Source organism: Sorex araneus, chromosome 6 (assembly GCF_027595985.1).
Source record: "Sorex araneus isolate mSorAra2 chromosome 6, mSorAra2.pri, whole genome shotgun sequence".
Lineage (NCBI taxonomy): Eukaryota > Metazoa > Chordata > Mammalia > Eulipotyphla > Soricidae > Sorex > Sorex araneus.
This window is the reverse complement of record NC_073307.1, coordinates 30252536-30278804: the sequence shown is the minus strand read 5'-3', so window position 1 is coordinate 30278804 and position 26269 is coordinate 30252536. Positions and strand designations below refer to the sequence as shown.

The following is a 26269-nucleotide window of genomic DNA, read 5'->3' as shown; positions in this document are numbered from 1 at the left end:
GTATAGGCACTCCATGGGAAAAAGGAAAAAGATGTTTATTTTTTTCTTTTATTCAAAAGTAATGTGATGACATCATGTTTTACATAATTCCCTTATTATACCCTTATTTTTAACTTAAACTCTACCCTTATATTTTAACTTTTCCCCATAGGACCTACTGAGAAGTGTGGTCCTTCTCACTAAAAATAAAATCATATCACACTCTACTCAGTACCTCCCTTATTGTACACAGAAACCAGTTTTTAAAAATGTCTTTAAGGTTTAAAAAAATGCAGTTTTGTAGGTACTAGTCTACTGAGTATTTGAAGTATGGTTAGTCCAGAATGAGATGTGCTATAACTGTAAACTATACAATGTATTTGGACAAAACAGTAAATAGCAAAAGAAGATAAAGTTTCCAAGTCATAATTTTACTTTGATTATCTCTTTGAATGACATTGAATATACTGGGTTGAATAAAATGTCACCCAAATTAATTTCAACTATATTCTACAAAGGTGGCTTTAAGAAAAAAAATACATATTTTAACTTAAGACTCATGTTGTAATTCTATTGGCAAGCACTGGCCAAAATAATCAGGAATCATGGGTTCTCTCCCATATCTGACCCCCAGATGCTTCTCTACTGTTCCGTCTGTATTAAGTCTTGTGCTGGTCATGTGTTCTTCCTGGAAAGTCTTCCATCAGATAGTTTCTTGGCACACTTTCTGTCTTTTGCTAAAATTCTTTGAAATAACTCTTCTGACCAGTTAATTAAAATTACATCATTCAATAATACATGAATATACCTACTGTCTCTAGTTTTTCCAAATTTATTACCCAGCATGGACTGGAGTGATAGCACAGCGGGTAGGGCTTTCGCTTTGCATGCAGACGACCCGGGTTCAATTTCTCCGTCTCTCTAGGAGAGCCTGGCAAGCTACTGAGAGTATCCTGCCCGCATGGCAGAGCCTGGCAAGCTACCCGTGGCATATTCAATATACCAAAAAACAGTAACAAAAGTCTCACAATGGAGACATTACTGGTGCCTGCTCGAGCAAATGGATGAACAACAGGATGATAGTGACAGTGACAGTGATTACCCAGCATATTAACCATGCTGTTTAGGCATTTTTCATATGTATAATCTCTCCTTAAACTATACCACTCAGGAAGTTAAGGGCTTGCTGTTTGTTTTGTCTTCCTTTTGTTTCTTTGGGCCACACCCACGTATGATCAAAGTTTACTCCTGGTTCTGTGCTCAGGGATTAGTCCTGGTGGTGGTGGGGAGTCATAATTGTGAACCCGGCTATGAGTATGGCAAATGCCTTACCCACTATACTATCTCTGGACCTGCTATTTTGTTTACTGCTATTTCTCTTGAATAGTGGGAGGTCTACTGTGGACATTAAATAAAGATTTGTCAAACGGAAAGATGAGCTGTCATTTTAAAAAAGTAAGGTAATATCTAAGTGATTTTATCAAGAAAGATAAGATTAGAAAATAATCAACAATTTCTGAGTTTCTATGTTAAGCACTTACATATAATATCTTAATAAATCCCTCAGAGATTTACTTAAGGATGAGATATCTAAAGCTCACATAATTTAAATAATTTTCTAAAGGTCACAGCCAGTATAGAACATCATTTCAATAGTTTTCATTTTATTCCAATGTCTCTAAATGCCTTCTCTGACTCCCAGACTAAATTAGATGCTCTTGCAAATACTGTCTCAGTGTACCTTACATTTTCCCTTTATGTAATTTGTCACCACTATAATTCATTTTGTAGTATAGTTTTAAATGTCTGTCTTCTCCACTGCCCCATAAACTTTATGGTAGATGGCAGTGAATATATTGACATTTCTGTGCCAAGAATCTTCCACTTTATCAATGCTTAATCTCTAATACATATTTGTGGAATAAATGAACAAATAAAGGCAATTTTCTTCCCAGTTATTACAATAGTTGATGAGTGCTTTTTTTTTTAACCCTATCTGAGTTTCTGGTTTTTTTAGATTAACAGCATAAATGGCGGTCAGTATATTGAATTCCATCTGGATATTGCAGGGGAGGTTAGACTAGTGTGTAGGTGAGTATTTGTTCTCTATAATTAATTTTATAAAATGGGACCATGTGTATGAATTCCCTCTGAAAATGCACTGCCCAACGTGGCTCTGAGCTCCTGGGGCTCTTAAAAAAAAAAGGCTAATCAAAATGAAATAAAATTGAAAATTCATTTCCTTAATCACATTAGCCACATTTCAACTGCTCAATAATCATTCTTGCCTAGTGGTTGCTTTATTGAACAGCACAAATAAAGAAAATTTCCATTATAGAACTTCTATTGAACATCACTATTCTAGAAAGCTTAAATTGTCCTTGGAAGGCTTTCTCAAACCAGAAGGGGCTGGTTTGTTTGATTAGTTTTGTATTCTAACTAAAATTAAACGTTGAGAGAGAGCCCAATAATCTGTTTCCCCAAGTGTTTCTGGGCAAGACCGAGACATGGAAAAGGAGCTTCATTGTCCAGCAGATGAAACATTTAGTCAGACATGCTCATGCAGTCAGCGGCTGGTGTGGAAAGAACCACTCCTCCCGGGCTCGGGCCAGGCCTACTGTTCCAGGGCGGCTGCCAGCACCTTGCTGGATCCAGCCCTGCTTCTAATGCCATTCAACACCATGCCGTTGCGTTTGATGTATAAAACAGAACACCGAAAGCTGAAGAGGAGGAAAGGGCTGGGAATGGCCAAGGCTTCTCCGGCTATAAAGTTACAACTTCTAGAAAGCTTTAAAATGCCCCCTTCTGAAAACTGTTGCATACCTCCAGACAATTACTTGATTAATGATGCAGGTTTCAATGATTTTTTTTTGGTCAAATACAGTTTACCTTTTAATTTTTATTTTCGCAATTTTGTTGGAGATTTTCTTTCCCTCTCCTTAGAGAAGTAAAACATCTCCTGTCATTGCCTTAGAGGACGAAATTTATAAACCAAAATATGCATTCTTCTTTAAAAAAATTTTTATTAAGAGTACTTATGGAGGTAAGACTTATAGTTTGTATACTATGGATCTCGACTGCATTTGGTTCACACTTTTCCAACCTTTGTCAGTTCTACTGAGTCCACCTACCATGGCCCAGAACAGAGAATGATTCTCACTTCCTGCAGGAAAGCGGAGGAAGTGGTCCTTAACCCAACAGGTGGGAAACACTTATTCCTCATTTGGGTTGAACCCAAGGCGCCATGCACACAAGGCTTGCACTTGGAAACTATGGCTAAAAGGCTCCGAATTTTCAACTTGTAGGGTTTGCACCCCTACTCACCACGATGTCCCCCATTCCCATCTTTCAGGGTAGTTATCGTCTATCTCCCACTTCCTCTGAGGTTTTCTCAGGCGACAAGCGACAATGTGGCTTCAGTGTGTAACTGGGAGGGGTAGTGAAAGCGGGTGTGGGGAGTTTGCAAAGCAGAGAGGTGCAGGAAGAGGCCGATGGTTTCCCGGGCAGGGCGCGGGACAAGAGAAGGAGCCGAGAAGTGACCGTGGGAGAAAGGAAAAATGGGTCCGAAAAGGGAACAGTGGAGCCCAGGCGGACCCGGGGCGGGGCAGAACCGGCCGGGGTCACGCTGGGACAGAGCGGGCTGGGGGTCGCGAGAGGTTAGCAGCTAAGGGAGGACTTGCCAGGGGCTTGGGGACCCGAGCCCCGCCGATGAGCTCAGCGGTGCCGGCGCGTCGGGAGGAGGCCGGCTGAGCCCCGGGACGCGAGAGATGCGAGGCTGGCGGAGGGGCGGGACGGGACGGGAAATGGGACGGAGAGCGGGGCCGGGAGGAGGGACCGGGGGCGTCGGCGCTGGAAGCCGGAGGCGGCCCGACAGGGATCGTTTCCTTCCGGAGACCAGGCTGGCTCGGGCCCCGGGCGCGGACGGGGGGCGTCCTCGGACGGGCGGCGGGGAATTACCGCGGCCCGCGCTTTCTCCGGGCGGGCGGCGGCTGGGCTCGTGGCTCCTCCTCCGGCTAGTCCGGAGTCGGGCGGCGGGGGGAGCGGGAGGCGGGGAGCGAGGGCGGGGGCTCGGGAAGGAGCGAGGAGGGAGGGACCCGGCGCGCCAGTGACAGGGTGGCAGCCGAGGAGCGGACGCGCTGCCGCCGCCGCCGCCGCTGCTCTCCCTCCTCCTCCTCCTCCTCCTCTCCCTCCTCCTCCTCCTCCTCCTGCAGCTCCTCTCGCTGCCGCCGCCGCCGCCTCCGCTGCCGCCGGGAGAAGTTTCACTCCCAGCCCGCGCCCGGAGCCCCGACCCGGACCGCAGCGGGGAGTGCGGCCGGCAGCTGCAGCCCGCAGCGGGCGACGCGCCCGGAGCGCTCCGATCCCGAGCCGGCGGCGGCGCCTCGGCGGCGGGCAGCGGCCGGGGCTGGGGGCGCGGAGGCGGAAGAGGGGCGGGCGCGAGCCCCGGGACCCGCGGGCAGCACCGCAGCCGCTCCGCGAAGCGTCCGCGCCCGACGGGGGGCAGCCGCGATGGCCGTGCGCTCCCGCCGCCCGTGGATGAGCGTGGCGTTGGGGTTGGTGCTGGGCTTCACCGCCGCGTCCTGGCTCATCGCCCCCAGAGTGGCCGAGCTGAGCGAGAGGAAGAGACGCGGCTCCAGCCTCTGCTCCTACTACGGCCGCTCGGCCGCTGGCCCCGGTGCCGGCGTGCAGCAGCCGATCCCCCAGCCCCAGCCCCGGCCTCAGCTGGAGGCGTCGCCGCCCCCCGCGCGCCCGGGGCGCCAGGGGCCGCAGCTGCCCGAGGCTGCGCTCGGGGTAACCAGTTTTCGGAGCAGCCCCTGGCAGCAGCCACCTCCCTTGCAGCAGCGGCGGAGAGGACGGGAACCCGAAGGCGCGACGGGGCTCCCCGGCGCTCCGGTAGCCGAAAGAGACCCCGAAGAAGAGGACGGGGGCGCGGCTGCACAGCGGAGAGGTGGCCGGCCGGGAAGTAGCCACAACGGCAGCGGGGATGGGGGCGCCGCCACCCCGAGCTCCAGACCCCGGGATTTCCTCTACGTGGGGGTCATGACCGCGCAGAAGTACCTGGGCAGCCGTGCGCTGGCGGCGCAGCGGACCTGGGCGCGCTTCATTCCCGGCCGCGTGGAGTTCTTTTCCAGCCAGCAGCCCTCCAACGCCGGGCTCATCCAACCCCCGCCACCTCTGCCTGTTATAGAGCTGCCAGGAGTGGACGACTCCTACCCTCCCCAGAAAAAGTCCTTCATGATGATCAAGTACATGCACGACCACTACCTGGACAAGTATGAGTGGTTCATGCGCGCCGACGACGATGTCTACATCAAAGGTGACCTCCCAGCGCCGGCTGTCCCGCCTGCCCGATCCCCGTCTGTGCAATCAGCCCCAACCCCTGCCAGCCCCTCTCTGCTCCTCTGCCAGCACGTGCTCCTGACTCCTGCAGCCCCCAGCCCGCGGTCCCCACCCCTCGCATCCGCCCACCGAGCCTAGTCTGCTCCTCCTCTCGCGGTCTGGATGCTCCTTAACACCTGCTTTGGCTTTATCTGCCTGCCATACTCTGGCTCTTTTTCTTCTATCCAGAGTTTGTCCCTGCTTTAAAAAAAAAGTATATAAAACGTTTTGGAGGAGTAAGGAAAGGGATCTTAGAGTTCAATGAACACCCACTGCCATTCTGCCCTGTTCTGACAGCCACGGGTGGCAGTCTTTCCCATTCCGGCCAGAGGGGCGTGTCCTCGCCCGCGAATGCCGGCTAGATCTGGAGATTTAGTGGTCTTGCTTACTTGTCTCACCCATTTGTTTCAACTGTATCTTGGTCAGTTTTGCAACTGGTGAGATCAAGGATTCATTTTGCAGTGCTGGGTCCTTTCGCAAGACCCGCCACGGACTGGGAATCTCAGAGCCCCCGCAGCGTCCTTGCGCCCAGCTCTCGCCAGCTGTTACAGCGCTGTGCCTTATCCCTGACCACGCCTCAATAAAACCACCAGGATGGGTGTATGGTAAGAACTGGAGACGGGAACCGCGTGCTGTGCCACGCACACACTCGCGCTCATCCTTTCCGGTTCATTTTGGTGGCCGTGGTGAAAAGCAGAGGCTAGAGGTCCTCCCTTCCGAACCACGCGCCATGACAGCACGTGGAACTTTGTCAGTTTTAAAAGAGGCGCGGACCTGCACCGTAAGTGTGGGTGTCTCTAGCCAGAGGTTTCTAAACTGCGGCGGGAAGTTCTGAGAGCCCGAACCAATCTTTCCCATCCAGTCCTTTGCTTAGAGGGAGAGGGAAAGAGCTGTGCTGAAGGGGATTGCCCAGTGCTTTCTTTTCCTAGTTTCTTGGTCAAAGGGGGGCACCCTTCCTTAGTTTATGCCTCTACTTGTTACCTCATCGCTTCATCCTGATCCAAGTAGCATTTTATACATGACTCAAGGAAACACAAGCAGCAGCAGTAGCAGCAGCAGCAGCAACGTTCTAACCCGTTTTGTTACAAGGAGTAGGTGCAGTTAATAGCCAGAGATTTGCTGGGTTGTGGTAAGAAGAGAACAATAACGCAGGGCTGACTGGCAGAGGGAACAGTGACCATTAGTTACAAAAACGAAGAGTTCAGTAGAACAAAATTATGCTATTTTTGAGAGTGTACTATTACACACACATATGCACCTTATTAGTGATCCACTTATAAGATTGTATAAATCTTACCCACTATCTTGACTTCTTGTCTTCTGTGTTTCATGTGATGAAGGCTTCCTGGCAGAAGTTTGCCTTATCTTTCTTGTCTTCCGTATTTCGTGTGACAAAGGTTTCCTGGCAGAAGTTTGCTATGCTTTGCAGATAATTTCTAGAATGCATTATCAGCATCCACTTCTGTCATTTCTTTTAATGCTCAGAAAAGCTGTCTGTAAGAACAATAAAATGCCATGTGCTTTCCATTTCTATTAACTGTGAAATGCATTTTATACTTAGAACTCAATAATAGTGAGCTGACACCCCTTGCAATCCAAAGAGCTTGGCTCAGGATCAAGATGATGCCTACAGATGCTTGCGCTTGTCAAAAAATGACATTAAGGGGCCCTGAGAGTGATATTACAGTGAGTCAGACTGTAATATCTTGCCTTGCACATGCCTGACCCAGGTTCAATCCCTGGCACCCCATATGATCTTCTGAGCACAGAACCAAGAGCAAGCCCTGAACACCACACCACGCGGGGTGTGGCCCAAAACAAAAAATGATAATAGATTTTATCTGAAATATAGCAAAGGTGATAACTTATGATAATGTATCAATCACTTTGTAGAATACTAAGTGCATTTGAACTGTCTTAGCAAAAGCATTTCATTTTAAGTAGTTCTTTCTGGGGCTGGGGATGTGACTCAGTGGTAGAACACCTGCTTTGGATGTGTAAGACCCTAGGTCCTTTCTCCAGTATGACAAAACTAAATAAATATATTTTATTTATGTCATATTAATGGACTTGCAAACTAATGTAAGTCAGCTATTTAATTTTTAAACAAATTAAACATTTTATTCCTAAAACATGCTTTTCCATGTTCCAAAGTCAAATTTCAAGGAAATCTTAATCATATGTAACTTTGGGTGCACACACAACTTGTTTAATTGGAACAAAACACCAAAATAAATAAGTATTAAGATAAAAATAATTGCTGTATATCAACCATCAGTCCAATTAATTTATCATTATATTTTTGGGAATGTTATCTTTATTGCAAACATACTAAGGAACCTCTCTTTACTATCTTCATCATTATCTCACCTTCATCAAGGAATCTGGCATTTGTTAGACTTATTAATGTTATTTAGTAGTCGGCTAGAAAGTTGATTAAGATTTTATTAGGACTTCAGAATATACATTGGTTAAATACAATAGCCTATTTTTGTCCCAATTGCATAAAACACAGGGAATTTGTGCACAATATTGGAAATTCTGCCCACTGCTAAGTACATTATAAATGATTATGAAATAAGGAAAAGGAGTGATTGTTACCTTTCTCTTTGTAGGTGATAAGTTGGAAGAATTTCTTAGATCTTTGAATAGCAGCAAGCCTCTCTACCTGGGCCAGACAGGCCTGGGCAATACTGAAGAACTTGGGAAGCTGGGCCTGGAACCTGGCGAGAACTTTTGTATGGGAGGACCTGGCATGATCTTCAGTCGAGAAGTTCTCAGGAGAATGGTGCCGCATATTGGTGAATGCCTCCGAGAAATGTACACAACCCATGAAGATGTGGAAGTAGGAAGATGTGTTCGACGTTTTGGTGGAACTCAGTGTGTCTGGTCTTATGAGGTAAGATGAACGTCAATGAAAATGTTCACAAATTACAGGTGCATTTACTTTACATACTGGGTGCAGGAATTCTATTTACCCCTGTGTTTATCTTTGAATTTGCTTGAAAATGTTACCAACAACTCATGATGGATCTAAAAGTGATCCTGGGAAAGTCTCATTAAAGCTAAGGTCATTAGCCTTGGCCAGTTGGCTCTGTGTACTAGCTGGATCCTTAACTTTATGCAGCAGTTTACATGCGATCCCACCTCTGAAAGTTGCTATTTCCCCTTTCTTGGCTTTATTGGTATTTGCAGCCAGGTATATTCATTTCTTGTCTCTAAGATGAGATCTAATTTTATTCTCTTGGATTGTAGTTTTTATCATTTTTTTATAATTGGTGACTTAGTGTTGGTTGTTGTTTTGATTAGATATGTAGTAATCTCTCTTTGTTTTCAAGTAATCAAAATCTAAAGTCTCTTGGAAGATTTTTGTGTTAAGATTAAACGTATTTTTTTTAAGGCATAGGACAAGTTGATGCATAATGTATCACTTATGTTAGATTTATTCACAGAACTTTAAAAGGGATAAATTATCTGGAAAAATAGAAGTTCTGAAGATATTAAGTAAAGGCACAATATTTTTACTGGTTCCCTAAAAGTGCTTATATTAGCATTTACTCCATTTTCTGAAGAGCAACTGTTACTTAAATAATCTGAGTTTTGTTGTTTTACTCTGGAAATTAGGTTTGTGAAGTACTCTAGAATTTTTTTTTCCTTCATAAAGTGGCTATTGAGTGAAATACTACTTCATTTAATGGTTCTCCTGAATAATAATCTTAGTAAAAATTGACTTAACATTTAAGTACTATATTGGAGTTTCAGAGCTGTTTGGTTTCCAGTGGCTTAATATATTTTAGCTGTTAATATATACTCTGATCAATTATAACTACATTAATTTACTTATCTTTTCATATGTCTCATTTTTCTTAGTTTAGAAGAAACGTTTAAGAAAATGCATTCCTTGCAAAGTAATTATACCTCAAGATTGCCAATTTATTTTCTTTTAGAGGAGCAGTCACACTTTAGTTAATTTTGCTTTCTTTTTTATACTTAGGGGATAGTAGATTTTTATACTTAAAAAGTAAAAATCACATATAACTAGTTATTTGAATATAACCTACAGAAATTAAAAATTACTATTTCATACCTTTTCATACCTTATTTCTTTGATAATAAAAAGTTCTTTTACAAGACTACCTCATGTCTAGTCTTTAAAATGCTTGTGTGTGTGTGTGTGTGTGTGTGTGTGTGTGTGTGAGAGAGAGAGAGATACTAGGTTCTGTGCTCAAAGATCACTCCTGGCAGGACTAAGGAACCAAAGGTGGTGCTAGGAATCAAATACTGGTTGGCTGTGCGTGCAAGGCAAGAGTCTTATTACTGTACTATTTCTTTAGCACCTAGATCACTTTATTTATGCAAGAACAATATAGCTTAAAATAGGTGATTAAAAAAATTTAGTAAAAACAGATTTGCCTTTCTCCACTTAATATAAAACTAACTGAAAGTTGAAACAAATATTCAATATAGAAATTAGTCATTTGATTTTATTTACACATAGACATTAATTGACAGATAACTGCTTTGTATGGAAGAAATTAAAAACCACCCAAACATAAAGGTGGGAAGGGAACGTAGCTTAGCAGTAGAACACTTATCTTGCATGTGTGAGGCCCTGACTCTGATCTCTGGCACCAACACAAATTAAAATAAAAACTGAAGGATGAAACATTATTGTGCCTTGATTCCAGTACTGATATTACATACAAGGTTTTAGCAATGCTCAGGAGGCCTGGGGGTCCCATTGGTAATTCTCATCCAACTGGGCCAGCAGTTCAATGCAAGGGCTCAAGGATGAAGTCCTGCTCAAACCTGCAGTCCCAGGATTACCTGGGTCACACCCACTGGCCCTTGGAGCCTCTGCACCCGGCAATACTTAGGGGACCATGTGGTACCAGGTACCAAACCTAAGTGCATACTATATTATCTCCTGACCTACTACGTCATAGTTTTAACAAATGTGTTATTTAGTTGTGTCTCTTTCAAGTCCTTATTGATTGTGTTGTGTAGATACATGTTTACATAGTGCTTCATATGCAAGGCGAGTGAAATATGCTTAGGTGACTAATAAGTTTAAGAACTGATTTACTGTTTTATTTATAGTATAGGCTTTTGTTCTGGTATATAAGGACAGTTATCTTAGTATTTTATTAGAATAAAAAAGGACACAGGTGCCAAAGAAATAGTATAAAGTGCATGCATGGCATGCAGCTGTGTCAGCTGTGACTCTGGTTAGATCCCTGGCACCATAAAAGGACTCCTGAACACAAAACTAGGGATAGCCCCTGAGCACTGCCAATTGTGTCCTTGCTCCCAGAACAAAGAGACATAAGGAATACAACTGTGATATTTCATTAACATTTCATGATAGTTTAAATTTTTGACTTATCATTGTCCATTATTGACTTCAAAAAAACATTTGAAAAAAATCAGTTCTACAATTTTCTTGAAATAGAAAATATTTTCCAAAGGGATTGTATTTTACAATATTGACTTTTTATATCTTTCTAAGAAATTATCTAGGATTTACTCAGTTATGGAATGTCATTTTTTAAAGGATCTACTTAATATTCAGAGGAGGTATTCATTCATTCTAATTATAAAATCTCAAAGTTTTTTTTAAGTTATAAAAAACTTCACTACCAAGGAGTATGTTAAATAATATCCTAAAATATGTTAAATTTTAATAAGTTTGAAATAAGCTATAAATATAAATTGTAATATAAGTTGCATAGATAATTTAATAAAGCTACATATAGAATTTAATTCTATGTAAGAATTTTAATATTATGATTTATTCCATGTTCTGTAAGACACCTGAGTAGGTAATTTGGAGCACAGCCAAACTAGCTTTCTGATTTAAGTGTTAGGTGAGTTGAAATGATATCCTTCTATGCTACTTACTGTTCATTATCTAAAAAAACTAATCTATTCCATTCTGGGTTGGCATCTCAGTAAAGGTGAAATTTCACATCAAGCCATGAAATTGATCATTAGTTTTGTTTACATATTTATTTAAAAAAAAATCACCTGTCACAGAACTTTCCATACTGCTCATGGATTTTAGAATCTTATTTTAATTTTCTTTCCATAAGATATATTTTGGTTAGGAACACTATTACAAGGTATTGAAAGATGAAACATTCATGATGGAATGATTTATTTTAAAAATGATGTATGTAGAATATTAGACAAAAATGTTATAAGGTAAAGCTTATGTGCTCTTCTTGAATATAAATAATATTTCTTTATAACATAGTATTTTTACTAATCAACTGAAGTCTATTCTGTCTTATATTTGTGTTTTGTTTGTGTGTTTGTGTGTGTGTGCATGATAAAGCATAAGAATATATAGAGAAAAATATAGTAAGTAATAAATTTGAACTTGGGTTTGAGTCACCACTCTGCTATTTACTGTTTGCCTGGATGTTGTTGGTTACCTCCCTGAGCATGGTTTAATTAAGCTGCAAGTGGAGATTATAACAATGTCTACCTCACAGAGTTTGGATAAAATAGAATAAAACATTCCATGTCATATCCTTAATAACTGGCACATAAATGAATGTTAGTTATTATTATCATATGCTAGACATGTAGTAATCATGTGCTATATTAAACACAACACATATTTATCTAATTCATTAGATAAAATTAAGTGATTATTTTATATAAAAAGTCAAAAAATTTAGGTAAAGAATTCATGTTTAAGGTGGTTTTGGCAAAGTACAAGAAACTAAAATATTTTCAGTATTGTTGAAGTACGGAGAACATTGTATTAGTAAAACTTATATAACATGGAAGTCTGTATAAATATGCTAAAGTTGCATTAAAATATTTGCTTCAGTCTTTAAACATCATATCAAATAACTGATCTTGTGGAGAGCACACGGAAAATATTTTTACAAATGATTGTTAAATATACACAGAAAGCAATGCCAAACAGATCAGACTCTACATTAAAAAAAATGAAATATGTTAATTTCTATATTCATTGACACACAACAGCACTTTTTTACAAGTTTTTCTGGAATTTTCAGTAGGAAAGGAAGTCAGTACTAGCCTGTTTTTCAATCAACTTCATCCAGCCTCTCAAAAATTTGTCTTTCAAGGTGATTGTCTCTTCACAATTGTTCCTTCAATTTTCAGAAACTTTTTCATGATAAGATTTAGCTGGTCTGGGAAAATAGTAGATCAGGCTTGTTGGCCTCTTCCTTTTATTCTTCCTTTGCCATCACACACATGTTCTTTTTCCCTTTGATTTTAATGATGAATAGAAATTAGAAATGTACTTTGATGTGCTCTGCTTTTCTCAGGTTCTCAGTAAGTTGCTGAGCTCATGACAGGCCAACCGGGATAGGCCGGAGGCGGTGTGTCCAGTTCACACTTTGAGGCGCTAGGATGGTTCACCTTGTCAGCATGCGGAACCCTGTGGCTGCTGGGAAAACTCAGATATGCTGGTTCCCTGGGTGCTTGCTGCCACTGTAGCACTGACATTCGACTTTCCACTTGGAGCCATCTAGTTTTTAAGGATAGATGACCATGTCAAAAATCAGCAGATTTTATTGCTATTGTATCAAGCTGAATAAGTCAAGATTTTGAAGTAAGGCATGTTCAGGAAATTTATTCTACTCAGTTCTCTCTGAGAGACAGAATTTACTGGCATCTTCTCTAAGTTCACATTTTTGGTTGAGCTCTATCTTGGCTACTGTTTCTCTAGCTATCTGAGCTGCAATCTGGCAGCTTGGAAGGCTGCATATGGCTCTTAAACATTGTTTGGCGCACAGAGTGTTTTAAGGGTTTTTGTTTTTAAAGTCTTCAGCAGAGGCAAGCATTCTTCAGTTCTCCTGGTGTCCTGTTTCTGGGAACTAGGCTCTCCATGCACATTTATTTTAACTGCCAAGCCCCAGGGAGTCTTGATTTTTTTGAGCCAGATAACCCATATATTCTACTAAATACTCAAATTTCACAAAAATATTCTCTAGAGGATACAGTAAATCACCATAAGGATGATATGGGTATTTTGAATACTCTCATTTACAGAGGATTTCATGTTCTTTACTTCAAGTGTGGCTGTTAGAACTGTCTATCATCTACTATAAATATGATTCTTTGTTGCAGGCACTTATTTTTTTTTCTTTCAGCAAACAGCTCAGGAATTATTCATTATTAAGTATCTTGTCTATAATCTCAGCCTGCTTTTACATAACTGGAAGTTGCACTTTTTTGTTTTAGCAAGTTCACTGAAAGCATTAAAATAATTTTATGAATATTCCCCTCTTCCCTTTATTATGGTGATGGCAGGGGAATGCACACATGCACACTGATTTCTGATGCTCATACATCTGCTTGGGGTGCCTATGTCCTGGGCTGCAGATGGATCCTGAGTGGAGCTCCTCATTCTTGTTCTGTTTATATGGTTCAGAAAGGATCAGACTCCTGGTTGCAGAGGACACACCCTACAGTTGTGGTACTCATCTGGGGTTACACGCTTTATTTGTGTGAAGACCATGCACTGACTTAGCTGCAGTGTGTGGAGGTGGCACTGTGTTGTGGAACGAGAGGTCCACTGGAATGTTAATTCCAAGGACTCTTCTCTCTCTGATAGTTTCACATCCCACGTAGCATCATTTTTCAGAACAGTTTGTACTTTTTAATATTTTCAGTTGAGTCCCTATATATATCTTTTTTTATCCAATCAACTTTTGTTTGTTAAACAATCTGAGTTCTGTGCTGTAAATATTTCTCTGAATGTTTCTTCTTAAAAAAAGCCTTCTTTCATTTAGAACATTTTTTTTTTCTTTTTTGGGTCACACCTGGCAATGCACAGGGGTTATTCCTGGCTTTGCACTCAAAAATTAACTCCTGGTGGTGCTCAGGGGACCATATGGGATGCTGGGGATCTAAACCTGGTCGGCCATGTGCAAGGCAAATGCCCTACCCACTGTGCTATCGCTCCAGCCTCTCAGTTAGAACATTTTAATTAGATTTTTTTGAGAATTAATTTTACAATGGAACATCTATCCAATCTTAGATTCTAAAGGCTGTAAACATTCAAGATATTCCATTATTTTGGGAAAGTGTATGCTTGGGAAGGATTTCCTTGGGTTTCAACTACCAGAGAGCTTTACCATAAAAAATTAAGTTGTGTAGAGTTCTTCAGATGTAACCTTCAGGGTTTAATTAGTGTGCCATTCTTTTTTTTTCTTTCAGATTTAGGGATTGATCACAGGTCCTCATAAATGTGAGCCACATCCCTGGCTTTATCATTCTTACAGCACTGTTTCACACCCATCCTAGTTTCATTTTATTTCTTATCCACTTCCTTCTTTTGTCATGCTCATTTTACTGCATCATGAATATGGTGCATGTCTCCCAAATATATTAATAGATATAAAACACTATGTCTTGAATTTTTATTTAAAATTCAGTTTTTAAAAAATCTGGGTTTGGGGGGTTCTGTTCCAATTACAATTCAGTTTTCAGTTTAAAAGCAATAAGCTCCTCACACCTACTCTTCCCACCCCATTTCACTTGTCAGATGAAAGCATCATGCATTGATTTTATGAACTTTCTGTTCTGTAACTCTCTTTCCCTCACCATACAGAATAAACTTGCATCTGCATTGAAATAGAAGCATGGAATAATTTTTCCTATATTTTGCATTCTCAGTTTACTTTCATTATTAACTGATAGTCTTATTACCTGAATTGTGATTATGATGGTTTCAGGAAGGTGATTTCCAGTGGTTGTGAAAAATGTTAAATTTTAGAGATGCCTCTGTGAAATGTGAGATACTCTTCACAGTAATGAAAATACTCATATTTGTTTAAAAAGTTTGAAAAGCCTCCCTCTTTCATTGAATACAGTGCTCACTTCCCTAAGAAAATTCCAGGTCACTTTCTTTTTTCCACACCCTTGTGTTGTCTTTTCTACTAAGTGACTTAGTTCTCAAAATAGAAGGAACTGTATTCTAGCATTTACTTTATTTACAAGTACATTCTTTTGCACAGAGGTTTACTTTAATAATGCACTTGAGTGAAACATAAAATTTATTGAATTAAAAAATCATCTTGAAGGAAGGAAATGATAAGTTGAAGGAAACCCATGTAACCTGAAAAATGAGGGTTGTGGTACCTCAGATTTCTAAGATTATCTTCACTTACATCATTTACATTGGGAAATATTACATATAAAACTTGAAAAAACGTTCTCTTTTATTTATTTATTTTTTGATTTTTGGGTCACACTCAGCAATGCGCAGGGATTACTTCTGGTTCTGCACTCAGGAATCACTCCTGGGGACCATATGGGATGCTGGGAATCGAACCTGGGTCAGCTGTGTGTAAGGCAAATGCCCTACCCGCTGTGCTATCGCTCCAGCCCCAAGAACATTCTCTTTATTTATTTTATTTATTTATTTATTTATTTTGGTTTTTGGGTCACACCCAGCGATGCACAGGGATTACTCCTGGCTCTGCACTCAGGAATTACTCCTGGCAGTGCTTAGGGGACCATATGGGATGCTGGGAATTGAACCCGGGTTGGCTGTGTGCAAGGCAAACACCCTACCTGCTGTGCTATCGCTCCAGCCCCAAGAAAGTTCTCTTTAAAGCTGAATCACTTATCAATCAATTTGAGTCATGACATACATTTAATATTACCTTGTTTGGCAAAGTTGTTGACTATTTATAGTATGTGTATGTTATAGTACTCTAAATTGAATAAATAAAAAAAGAGTTCTTTTTAAATTTATTTTTAGTTGGGGGAAGCATATCCAGTGGTGTTTAGAGGCTAATTCAAGCATGGTGCTCTGGGGATTGCTCTCAAGGGTGCTCAGGGGACCATGTGGTGTTGGGGATTAAACTTTGGAATTTCACCTACAAAGCATGTGCTCCAGCCTTTAAACTGTATCCCCAACTGTCAAATAATATATATTTCAAATTTTTCTTTTGAAATATTTTTCACTATGGTTTACAGTTGTTAATAATATAGTTGTTTCAAGTATTCAATGTTCCAACACCAATTCCATCACCAATATGAGATTCCCTCTACCAATGTCCCCAGTTTTCTCCCCCTGCCACTCACCAAACTCCTATTGCTTGGTACAACAATACAGAATTATCAGAAAACAGACCAATAAAATTTAGCTTATGATAATTGTCATATCTCACAATGGTGTTACTAAAGTCACTAGGAATTTACTGAGCTGGTCGGTACTGGTTGAACCTTCAGTGTTGATCATTTTTGCTCATTGAGTTTGCTGAGCTTCTATGCACCTTTCCCATCAAGTTTTCTGTGCTCCTAGTGGGCTGTCGGTATGGTGAAATTTGGGGGAGTCCTTTGGCCACCCACTATAGGAACAGTGGAGCTGGTCCGTTTGTATGTTGGAAGATGTTAGATTTGGGGGCTGCTGGGCATATCTGGCAGGAAGGGGAAATCTACCTGCCCCCATTCTACAGAGTTTTCAGTCTGGTCAAGATTGATCTACTGGGGCGATTTGGCAGCTCAGCAATGTTTTACTTTTATTTATTTTCCAGTACCAGGGAGCAAACACAAGCCTTTACACTTATAAGATGAAGGTTCTATTACTAGCCACTCCTCCCCTCTCTCTCCCCCTCCCCCACAAAGAAACTGTTTTGGAACTAATAAATAAATGTATTAGATTTTTTTTTTTACATTTTAAAATCTTTACTCACTGTCTATAGTTTTGAAAGCTGTGTCTCATTCTTCAAAGTAAATATATCAATATATCTGACTTTTTCATGGTCTCTTTCAGTTTCATTTGTTTTATTGATGCACTGTTTATTTAAAGAGTATTAGTACCTCAAAAAAAATCAAAATGTGAATAAATAAGACATAAAGGAAAATATAAAGAAAAATAAAGAGGAGGTTTTAAGAATACATGTTGGAATTCTGTTTTCTTGATATCAAAGAGAATCTGAACTTAAAATCTGAATTTTAGTAAGACTATGGTATTAAGTGTGATACAATGACAGTGATGATATTAAGTAGTAGACCTAACTAAGGTATCTCCTCCACTCAATATATGAGATTCTGAAGGAACAAACACCCAACATCTTGTCTACAAAATAAGTAGAATTGCATGGTTCACATGAATGACTTTTAGAGGGCCCCTCAATAGGGCTGTAATACAGAACATTTCTAAAGAAGAAACTCTAGTTGAAGGCAATGCAATTATGATCACATGCGACATTCTTTTGGCACCTTGACTTTATTTTAAAATTTAATGTACTTTTAGGAGTACTTTTTTCAGAGTACTTTTTCATATACTGTATCTCACAAAGATTTTTTTAGTAGCAGATTTTTTTAGTAGATTTTTTTAAGTATGAAAAAATACAGTACTGAAATACATGAAAAATATTCTGCCTTAGAAGTAAGTCCTCTTTCATTTATGTAGCCAGCTGCTTTCATTTGCTCAAGTAATTTTATTGATCATTTTCTATCAGCAATGAACACACAGACCTTTTATGTCCCTGTAGACGTACAGAGAAGTGGAATCAGGCTTTTAGCCAACCTTTTGCCTACATGTCTGATACAGAGGTAGAATTCTCATCTTCAACATCTTTCTCAATTGTTTTTCTAAGTCATCAAAGTCCTATGATAATAGTTATCTTGGAAATAGGATCAGATAATTCTTACTTCAGTTTTTAAAGTAAGTATCTTTGGGACTGGAGCAATAGCACAGCAGGTAGGGCATTTGCCTTGCACACGGCTGACCCGGGTTCGATTCCCAGCATCCCATATGGTCCCCTGAGCACCACCAGGAGTAATTCCTGAGTGCAGAGCCAGGAGTAACCCCTGTGCATTGCCGGGTATGACCCAAAAAGTGGGGAAAAAAAGTATCTTTCTTTTCTTTTTTTTGCATATGGTCTTCTGAAGAGAACAATGCTATGTATTCATTTTATGCATATGAATATATTTTGTGTCTGCTGTGTAGCACAAATAAACTAGGATTTTGTTCTTTAATTTAGTCTGGTGCTATAGCATACCTAACTTTAAATCCCAGTTCTGTCATTCCCTACTTCTATGACCTACTCACGTTATTTATCTTCACTGTGCTTTGGTTTCCTCATTTGTCAAATGGATATAATAACAGTGAATGCCTCCTAGAACTGTTGTGAAGATTAAATGAATCAATGTTTATAGCAGCACAGTATAGTATCTGGCAGAGTTCAGTATTCTGTAACTGTTAGCTATTTTTGCAGAAGCAGGATAGCATAAAATTGCACCAACTTTACCAACCATTGTGAGAAATGAAAAGGTCAATGTATTAGAATAATGATCCACATGTAATTTTCCTATATAGCCCTTAAATATCTTCCCTTTTAAAAACGTTCAGTATTTTTCCTCTTAGGAAAGAAATAATGTTGATTGGGAAGGGTGTATTGCAATTGCTCTTCGAAAGATGGGCTTTATTGAAATAGGCGAGGTGGTGACTCATTGCATCTCTGCCCTGACTACACTATAGAATCTCCTGAGATACCCTGAACAAGTTTTGATGCTAGAACCATCCCACCTGTCACAGCAGAATCTTTTATAGGTGAAGTCTTAGGCATGGATAGTGTTGAAAATTTTCCAGGTGATTCTTTCTGGCATTAGGGTTTAGGTTACAGTATACTTCTTTTCCAAATTGCTGTATCCAAATATCTAGTCCATTTTAAACTTATTCCTTAAAATTTACTGTTTGCAGTGTTGAGGATTTAGCTCAAGTGAGACAGCACATGTCTTGTGTCAGGCCATGAGATTGATCCCTGGCTCTCCATGGCCCCCAAACACTGCTGCTGTGGGCCCTGTGGCTCTAGAATCCTGCTGGGTGTGCCCTCCATCAGTGAAAACATTGCCTTGTGTTTTGTTTTTCCTTGGGGGAAATCACAGTAGAGTAAGAAATATATCTGCATTTTGCCTATGTCTGTTTTGCATCTTTTCCAAAGAACTCAATTTAATGACATTGACCATAAAGCCATCACTTGCAACAAATCACAAGCTCTCATGGTCTGATTTTCATGGTTCACATGTTGCTTTCTTTTAAGTTAAAGCATTCAAGAAAGGATAAAAAGAATCTTTTTAGAAAAACAGCTTTTTATTTACTCCTGCAAAGTTGTATAGTTGTTTTATTTGTTGCATTTGAATAGTATGCCGAAACACCTTTCGTAAAATACAGATAGAATGTTTTCATTGATTTGATGGCTTTAATATTGACTTTTTGTATTGGAGCTCAAAAGGAAAAAAAAAAGATATCAGAGAATTTCTTTTCTGGTCAAGTGAAGAAAAAAATTACCTTATGTAGAAAATTAAATGTGCCAGGTTCAACTTGTCATTTTCAACAACTATTTCCAGCTGCTGTAGCTGACTGATATACTGGAGGAAAGTGTAGTAAAATCCGTGAAGAAGTGCTCAGGGAAAAATGGGCAAACACAGTGCTTCCTCTAAAGTGGGAGTCAAGCACAGGAACATTTCCAGGTGAGGAGGATTCATGGGAAATCAAAAGGTATAAGAACAGTTTGACACTAAATAATGTATTTGACACAAGCATTATCTGAAGACAAGCATTATAGGAGAAATTAAGTTGAAAGAAACTCTTGGTGGAATTCTAGTTTAAAGGTCTGTATGTGATGCTCTAAGGTTTACATTATACCTTGCAGATCAGTGTTTCTTAGAGTTGCCTGGGGTGACAGAATTGGTTTAAATCCAATTATGAAAGAGCCCATGCATACAATTGTTAAAAGCCTCTAGAGGTGATTCCAGTGAGTGAGCAGTACGAGTAGAAAATCAGTGCTCTAGATTATAGGGAGCTTTGAAGAATTCTTCATAGGTGAGCACCATAATGCATTACAACTTAGTGTCTGTAACATCAAAGAATGGAGCCACTTGTGCTTAGGAATAGGGATGCAGGGTAGTTAGGAGGATGTTACCTCCGTCAAAATGACAGGTAGAGTCTGTTTTTTTTTTTTTTTTTTTTGCTTTTTGGGTCACACCCAGCGATGCTCAGGGGTTACTCCTGGCTCTGCACTCAGGAATTACTCCTGGCGGTGCTTGGGGGACCATATGGGATGCCGGGGATCGAACCCGGGTCCGCCGCGTGCAAGGCAAACGCCTTACCCGCTGTGCTATCGCTCCGGCCCCAACAGGTAGAGTCTTGATGAGAGTAGAAGTGAACATGGAGATGAGAAGAGGGAATTGGCTATATGAGTAGAAAACTGACAGAAGAAATTGATGGATTATATGAATGAGTATAATAGGGAAAACTTCTAAGTGACTCTTAAGTTTTGAGCTAGAATTAGTATTTCTAGACATAGGGAAAGGAAGAGGGAAAGTAGGTTTTGTTGATTAATGTATTTCAGGCTTGGGAAGAGTAAAGAGAAATGAGTTTTATTTTGGATACATTCCGTTTCATTCATTATTCATTTGTTCTACCAGTTATCTAATGCACCAGGCACTGTTATAAGTGCAGGAGTTATAGAAGTAAAAACAAAAACAGGCAAACATTGCTGCCTGGTTTTCTAGAAATGAAAGACAATTAAAATACAGCAAGAGCAGTTTAAATTAAAATGGTGAGGGGAGCCTTACTGAGGAGACAGTATGTGAGTCATGAGAATATCTGAGGGAGTTTTCCAGCAAAGGATAGTAGGTGGGACGGGTCCTCTGGGAAACATACTTGGAAGGTCAAAAACTGCTTAGGACACAAAGGAAATGAGAGTTGAGTGAGAGAGGAGGAGAATGGTAAAATGTGAGGTCAGAGAGGAAAAGGCTGCTTTGTAGCCTTTGGTAAAAATTTTGCAGCAGGAAGTGAGTCCCGCATGCCTGAACTAATTTCGCTCATCAGAGTACACTGTCTCCCCTGAGTGCTAGCAGCACTGTGGAGACCTCTGTTCTCAGAGCTTTACTTACTGCTAAAGGATTTATTGTTTAATACCAGTAGTAGCAGAGTAACTTTAGATTGTTGAAAAGGCATCAATCTTAGGGACTAGAGAGAGGAAAGAGTTAAGAAACCTTGGTTCTATCTCTGGCACTGATTATGGTCCCCTGAGCACTGCCAGAAGTGATTTATTATTTACTTATTTTTTAAAATTTATTTTTTGATGTTCAGGGATCAGTCCTGGGAGGAAGGGGACCATTTCAGTGCTGGGGATCAAATTTGGGTCTGCCTCGTGCAAGACAAGTGCTCTACCGGGTGAACTATCTCTCTGGCCCAATAATTTATTTCTAATGATTTTAAATTTAAATAAAATTTATAAATTTAAGCCAGTGATATTAAAAATGGTTCAGAAACTAAAAGCATATGAATACATACATACCCTGAGAAATCTTTCTTTCCCGTTTGTTTTCTTTGTTTTCCTGGAAATGTCTTTCCTGATCAACTGTCCACTCTTTTCCAGTCTCTTTCAGCCAAATATTCTTGATATATTATAAATTTTTATGGCCAATTGAGGAAGAAAATTGAATATCTTATATCAGTTTCGACACTTTTATTAAAAGATTCCATGAAGTCACTTTTGTGTTCAAAGATGCGAGACCAACCTAGAAATCACCCCCAAACTATCCAAGGCTTGTAAAACTTAAATCTTATTTGAATAAGAGCCATGTTCTATTTTTGCAAGGAACTTTATTTGCTCGAAATGCTCAAAACATCTGATAATGCATGAAATTTATTTTATCAAATTCGACAGACAATTACAAAGAGATGGTTGGAAACAGTAGGAGGAAGATCACTTCCTTTGCTTTCCAGGTTTGATTGTTATAGCAATGATTACTTTTGTGTATAACTATGTAAGGAATGATACCAATAGTTCCTGATTATATAAAAACAGGTGTGCTTTTATATTTTAAAGAATCCCTGCTAACATCTTATTCTTTGTCCAAATGAAGATTTGTGATTGAAAACACTGTAACAAAATGTCTTTTTAAAAAGAATTCCATTTTTGCAATTTATATTTCTCCATACATGTGTCGAATTACAATTAATATATGTATATACATATCTGAGACCTCTAGTTTCTAACTAGTAGCTACAACTTTCAGGTAAGTTGAATCAAGAATGATGGCAGCAGTATATGATCTTTATGGACAATTTATATATGATTATTCATCACACATATTAGAAAATTGTGAAAATACATGGTGTATTTTTCATATATTCTTTAGTAGACTTGATGAATTAGTCTAGTTATTCATTGAACAGATTTTATTTTATTTACAAATGTGGGTAATGCTGGAATCATTTTGTTAGAAAAGAGCACTTTGAATTTCAAGAAAACAGTTTTTAATGCTTTAACTCACTACTGAAGTAAGATTAAATGACTCTGCATCATTTCCACCATTGAAGTGATTGTATAGTTCATGGATAAATGAAAAGCCAGAACAATGATTTATTGTTAACGGCAATACAGTGTAGGGGCCAGAGGTTTAGCACAGCAGATATAGTGTTGGCTTTGCACACAGCCAACCTCAGTTCAACCCCAGACACACATTGTTCCTCCAAGTACTACAAGAGATAATTCCTTAGCTAAAAGCCAAGAGTAATTCCTGAGCACAGCCACGTGTGGCCCTAAATTTTCTCCACCCCTCAAATAAAAGCAACCCAGTGAAAAAAGAGTGAAGGCAACCTGATTAAATGCTGATCTGTAGCTTTGTCATTCTATTATCACTCTTTCATAAGGAGTAAAGATTATACTGGGAAATATTTTCAATATTTACTATTTTATTGTGCTTATGATAATTGCCTTTGGCCTTTCTAAGTACATAAACTAATAAACACAAGTTATTTATCTATAAGCATAAAAAGAAACTATCATTTATTAGTTTTGTACTGGTGCTATAACGTATCTCACTGGTCTATCACTTTTTTAAGTGGAAGGAAGTTTCCTTTGTTTTATGGTAGAAGTGTTTAATAGGATGAGAGCAGCATTATAACTTGCTCATGCAGTCAGGGAGTTGTTAGAAGTCTTGCTGTGAACACTGATCTGTTTAATTCCAGAGACAATATTCTATCTGAAATGTTATGTTGGCATTCTGTGTAAGGATTCAAAGAAATGACAATTCGTTTTTTTATTTTAAAACTAGGAAGTCAGATTAGAAGAGACTAGACAAGTTCAAGTATGTTCACTCCAAGGGAATTGAAAAGAAAGAGGCTACAAAGACCAGACAGGGAAGAGCTGAGTGAAGAGTCGCTGACCCACTCCTGTGTGTACCTGTGGGAGATAAAGAGTCTCTTCGTCTTTCTGTGGAGAGTAAATGAAAGGGACCAAAATCACTCCCATCCTTAGCATGTATGCTTACAGCTTACAAGAAACATATCTAAGAATAAAATCTTCATTTTCTGTAGAAATAGAAAACTCTGTATTTCACTCTACCTTAGGGCAAGAACAAAAGTGCAGCCTGTCAGTTTTATCTTCTTTTTTCTTTCAGCCACACTGTTTCAGAACACAGCTCATGGGCCTGTGGATCCCACTAGAATTTCACTTATTGGGATAGCTTTTGAGAATTATCATTTTTTTCCTGGATATATTCCTTGCTCTGGTATTAGTTTATATTACAGTGGAATTTTCTTATTTACTTCTCAGAAGTATACACACAGAGAGAGAAGTTTCTCAGGAAGAGTTAGATATATTTTCCGAAATAGCTAAAACTGCAGAAACCTGTGCTAAGAATTTTTTTAATTATTTTTTATTAGTGAATCACCGTGAGGGTACAGTTACATATTTATATATTTTTGTGCTTGTGTCTCAGTCATACAATGCTCGAGTACCCATCCCTCCACCAGTGCCCTTTCTCCACCACCTATGATCCCAGTATTCCTCCCTGCCCACCTCAACCTCCCCCCACCCCACCTCTGTGGCAGGGCATTCCCTTTTGTTCTTTCTCTCCTTTTGGGTGCTGTGGTTTGCTATAGAGGTATTCAGTGGCCATCGTGTTCAATCTATAGTCTACTTTCATCACGCATGTCTTATCCCAAGCCGGTCCTCCAACCACGCTTTACTTGGTGTTCCCTTCTCTACCTGAGCTGCCTTTCCCTCCAGCATGTGAGGCCAGCTTCCAAGCCGTGGAGCAAACCTCCTGGCACTGCTTATAATAGCCAGAATTTGGAAAAAAAAGAGTGCTCGAGAACAGATGGCTGGTTAAAGAAACTTTGGTACATCTACACAATGGAATACTATGCAGCTGTTAGAAAAGATGAAGTCATGAACTTTGCATATAAGTGGATCAATATGGAAAGTATCATGATGAGTGAAATATGCTAAGAATTTTTTTGTTTGTTTTGGGCCACTTCTGGCAGTGCTCAGGGCTTACTCCTGGGGGAGTTCAGAGAAGCATATGGGGTGTCAGGGATAATCCAGAATGAACCAGGGTCGACTGTGTTCAAGGCAAGCACCTTACTCACTATTTCTTTAGCCCTGCTTGAGAGATTATTTTAAAATATGTCTAATTACTCATTTTTAGAAGTGTATACGTTTGGTTTTTTTGTTTGTTTGTTTGTTTGTTTGTTTTGGTCTTACCAAGCAGTGCTCAGAGAACCCAGGACCCTCACAGATAACTCGAAGGTTCAATGCCAGGCTCTGAGGATGCACTGGTGCTTGTCTCCGTGGTTCTGGGGATCACTTGGGCCATGCTTGGCGGTGCTCTGGGGAGCGTCCAGGACTGTACTTGGCAATACTTGGGAGAACAATTTGTAGTGTCACGAACCGAGGTCAATTACTTCTGTACTATTTCCTGGTCTCTTTAGGGGTGCTTTTCATATGAATTTAAACCTCAATTCTTGTTTAAAGCCCTTTAAAATAAATTGGGTTATTGTTATCTTTATTGGAAGTATCATAGCTAGCAGGTTTCTGTTGAATGCTTGTCTTATGTTTAGCTATAAATAGAATTTGAAAATAAAGCTGGTGTTTCAGATAGGATTTTTAGAAAGGTTCAGCTATACCTGGAGTTTAAACAAAATATTAAGTCATGAAGTAACATAACATGAAATCTTATCTGTATTAGTCTAGAAGAAGTTCTTATCAAGCATAAGATTTCATCCATTTCTTTACAACACATATTGTCTGGACTGGAGTGATTGAACAGTGGGTAAGGTGTTTGCCTTGCATGCGGGTCAAACCAGGTTCATTCTACCTTAGGGCAAGAATAAAAGTTCAGCCTGTTAGTTTTATCTTCTTTTTTTTCTTTCAGCCACGCTGTTTCAGAACACAGGTCATGGGCCTGTGGATCCCACTAGAATTTGACTTACTGGGATATATTTCACTAAGTAGGACTATACGGGGTATATAGTCCCCTGAGTCTGCCAGGAGTATCCTGAGCTCAGGACCAGGAGTAAGTCCTGAGCACCACCAGTTGTACCCCAATCCCCTTGTCCCCCGTCCAATACCCCCAAAACCCCTAACTCAACCATATACTGTCTTCCCATGAAAAGTTTAGAAAAATAATTATGCAATAATATTAACAACATAGAACATAAATGGGATCCATGGGGTGTATATAGATGAAGCTATGGATTTTCATGGGGCAGAGAGATAATAAAGGGGTTAAAGCACTTTCCTTACATGAAGTCAGTACTGGTCTGATGTCAGGCACTGCTGCATGTGGCCCACCACAGGGCCACTCCTCAAAACAAACAGACTATAGATGTTTAAGGAAAGCCATCACTGGTCCTGACACAAGGCAGTTGGCTCTCTCTCTCTCTCTCTCTCTCTCTCTCTCTCTCTCTCTCTCTCTCTCTCTCTCTGTCCCCCCTGTATTGTTATTTAATGTTCTTTGTTTTATAACTATTTGTATCTAACAGATAAACCAACTTCCTCATCTCTTTTGGTGGTTCTCAACTAACTATAATAACTATTTCTTCCAGCACAGTTTAAATGAGGAAGTTTTAACTGACATTATTCATTAATTGCTATTTCATGCTCAA

General features: G+C 39.9%; 1 protein-coding gene and 1 long non-coding RNA gene across 3 annotated transcripts in view; one reads left to right on the top strand and one right to left on the bottom strand.

The window, feature by feature from the left end:
- The window catches only part of LOC129405545 (uncharacterized), a 36259-nt gene extending 30928 nt beyond the window's left edge, over window positions 1-5331 (bottom strand). The window contains exon 1 of one of the 2 annotated variants that reach the window (XR_008630637.1): window positions 5242-5331. This is a non-coding gene — a long non-coding RNA (uncharacterized LOC129405545). Of the gene's footprint in view, window positions 1-5034; window positions 5142-5241 lie in introns of those variants that run through there. The other variant, XR_008630638.1, reaches the window with a different exon arrangement.
- The window catches only part of CHSY3 (chondroitin sulfate synthase 3), a 250934-nt gene continuing 229028 nt past the window's right edge, over window positions 4364-26269 (top strand). Inside the window, exons 1-2 of the mRNA XM_012933064.2 lie at window positions 4364-5293; window positions 7971-8254. Of these exons, the coding sequence (XP_012788518.2) occupies window positions 4486-5293; window positions 7971-8254 (1092 nt within the window). The 5' untranslated portion in view covers window positions 4364-4485. The remainder of the gene's footprint in view (window positions 5294-7970; window positions 8255-26269) is intronic.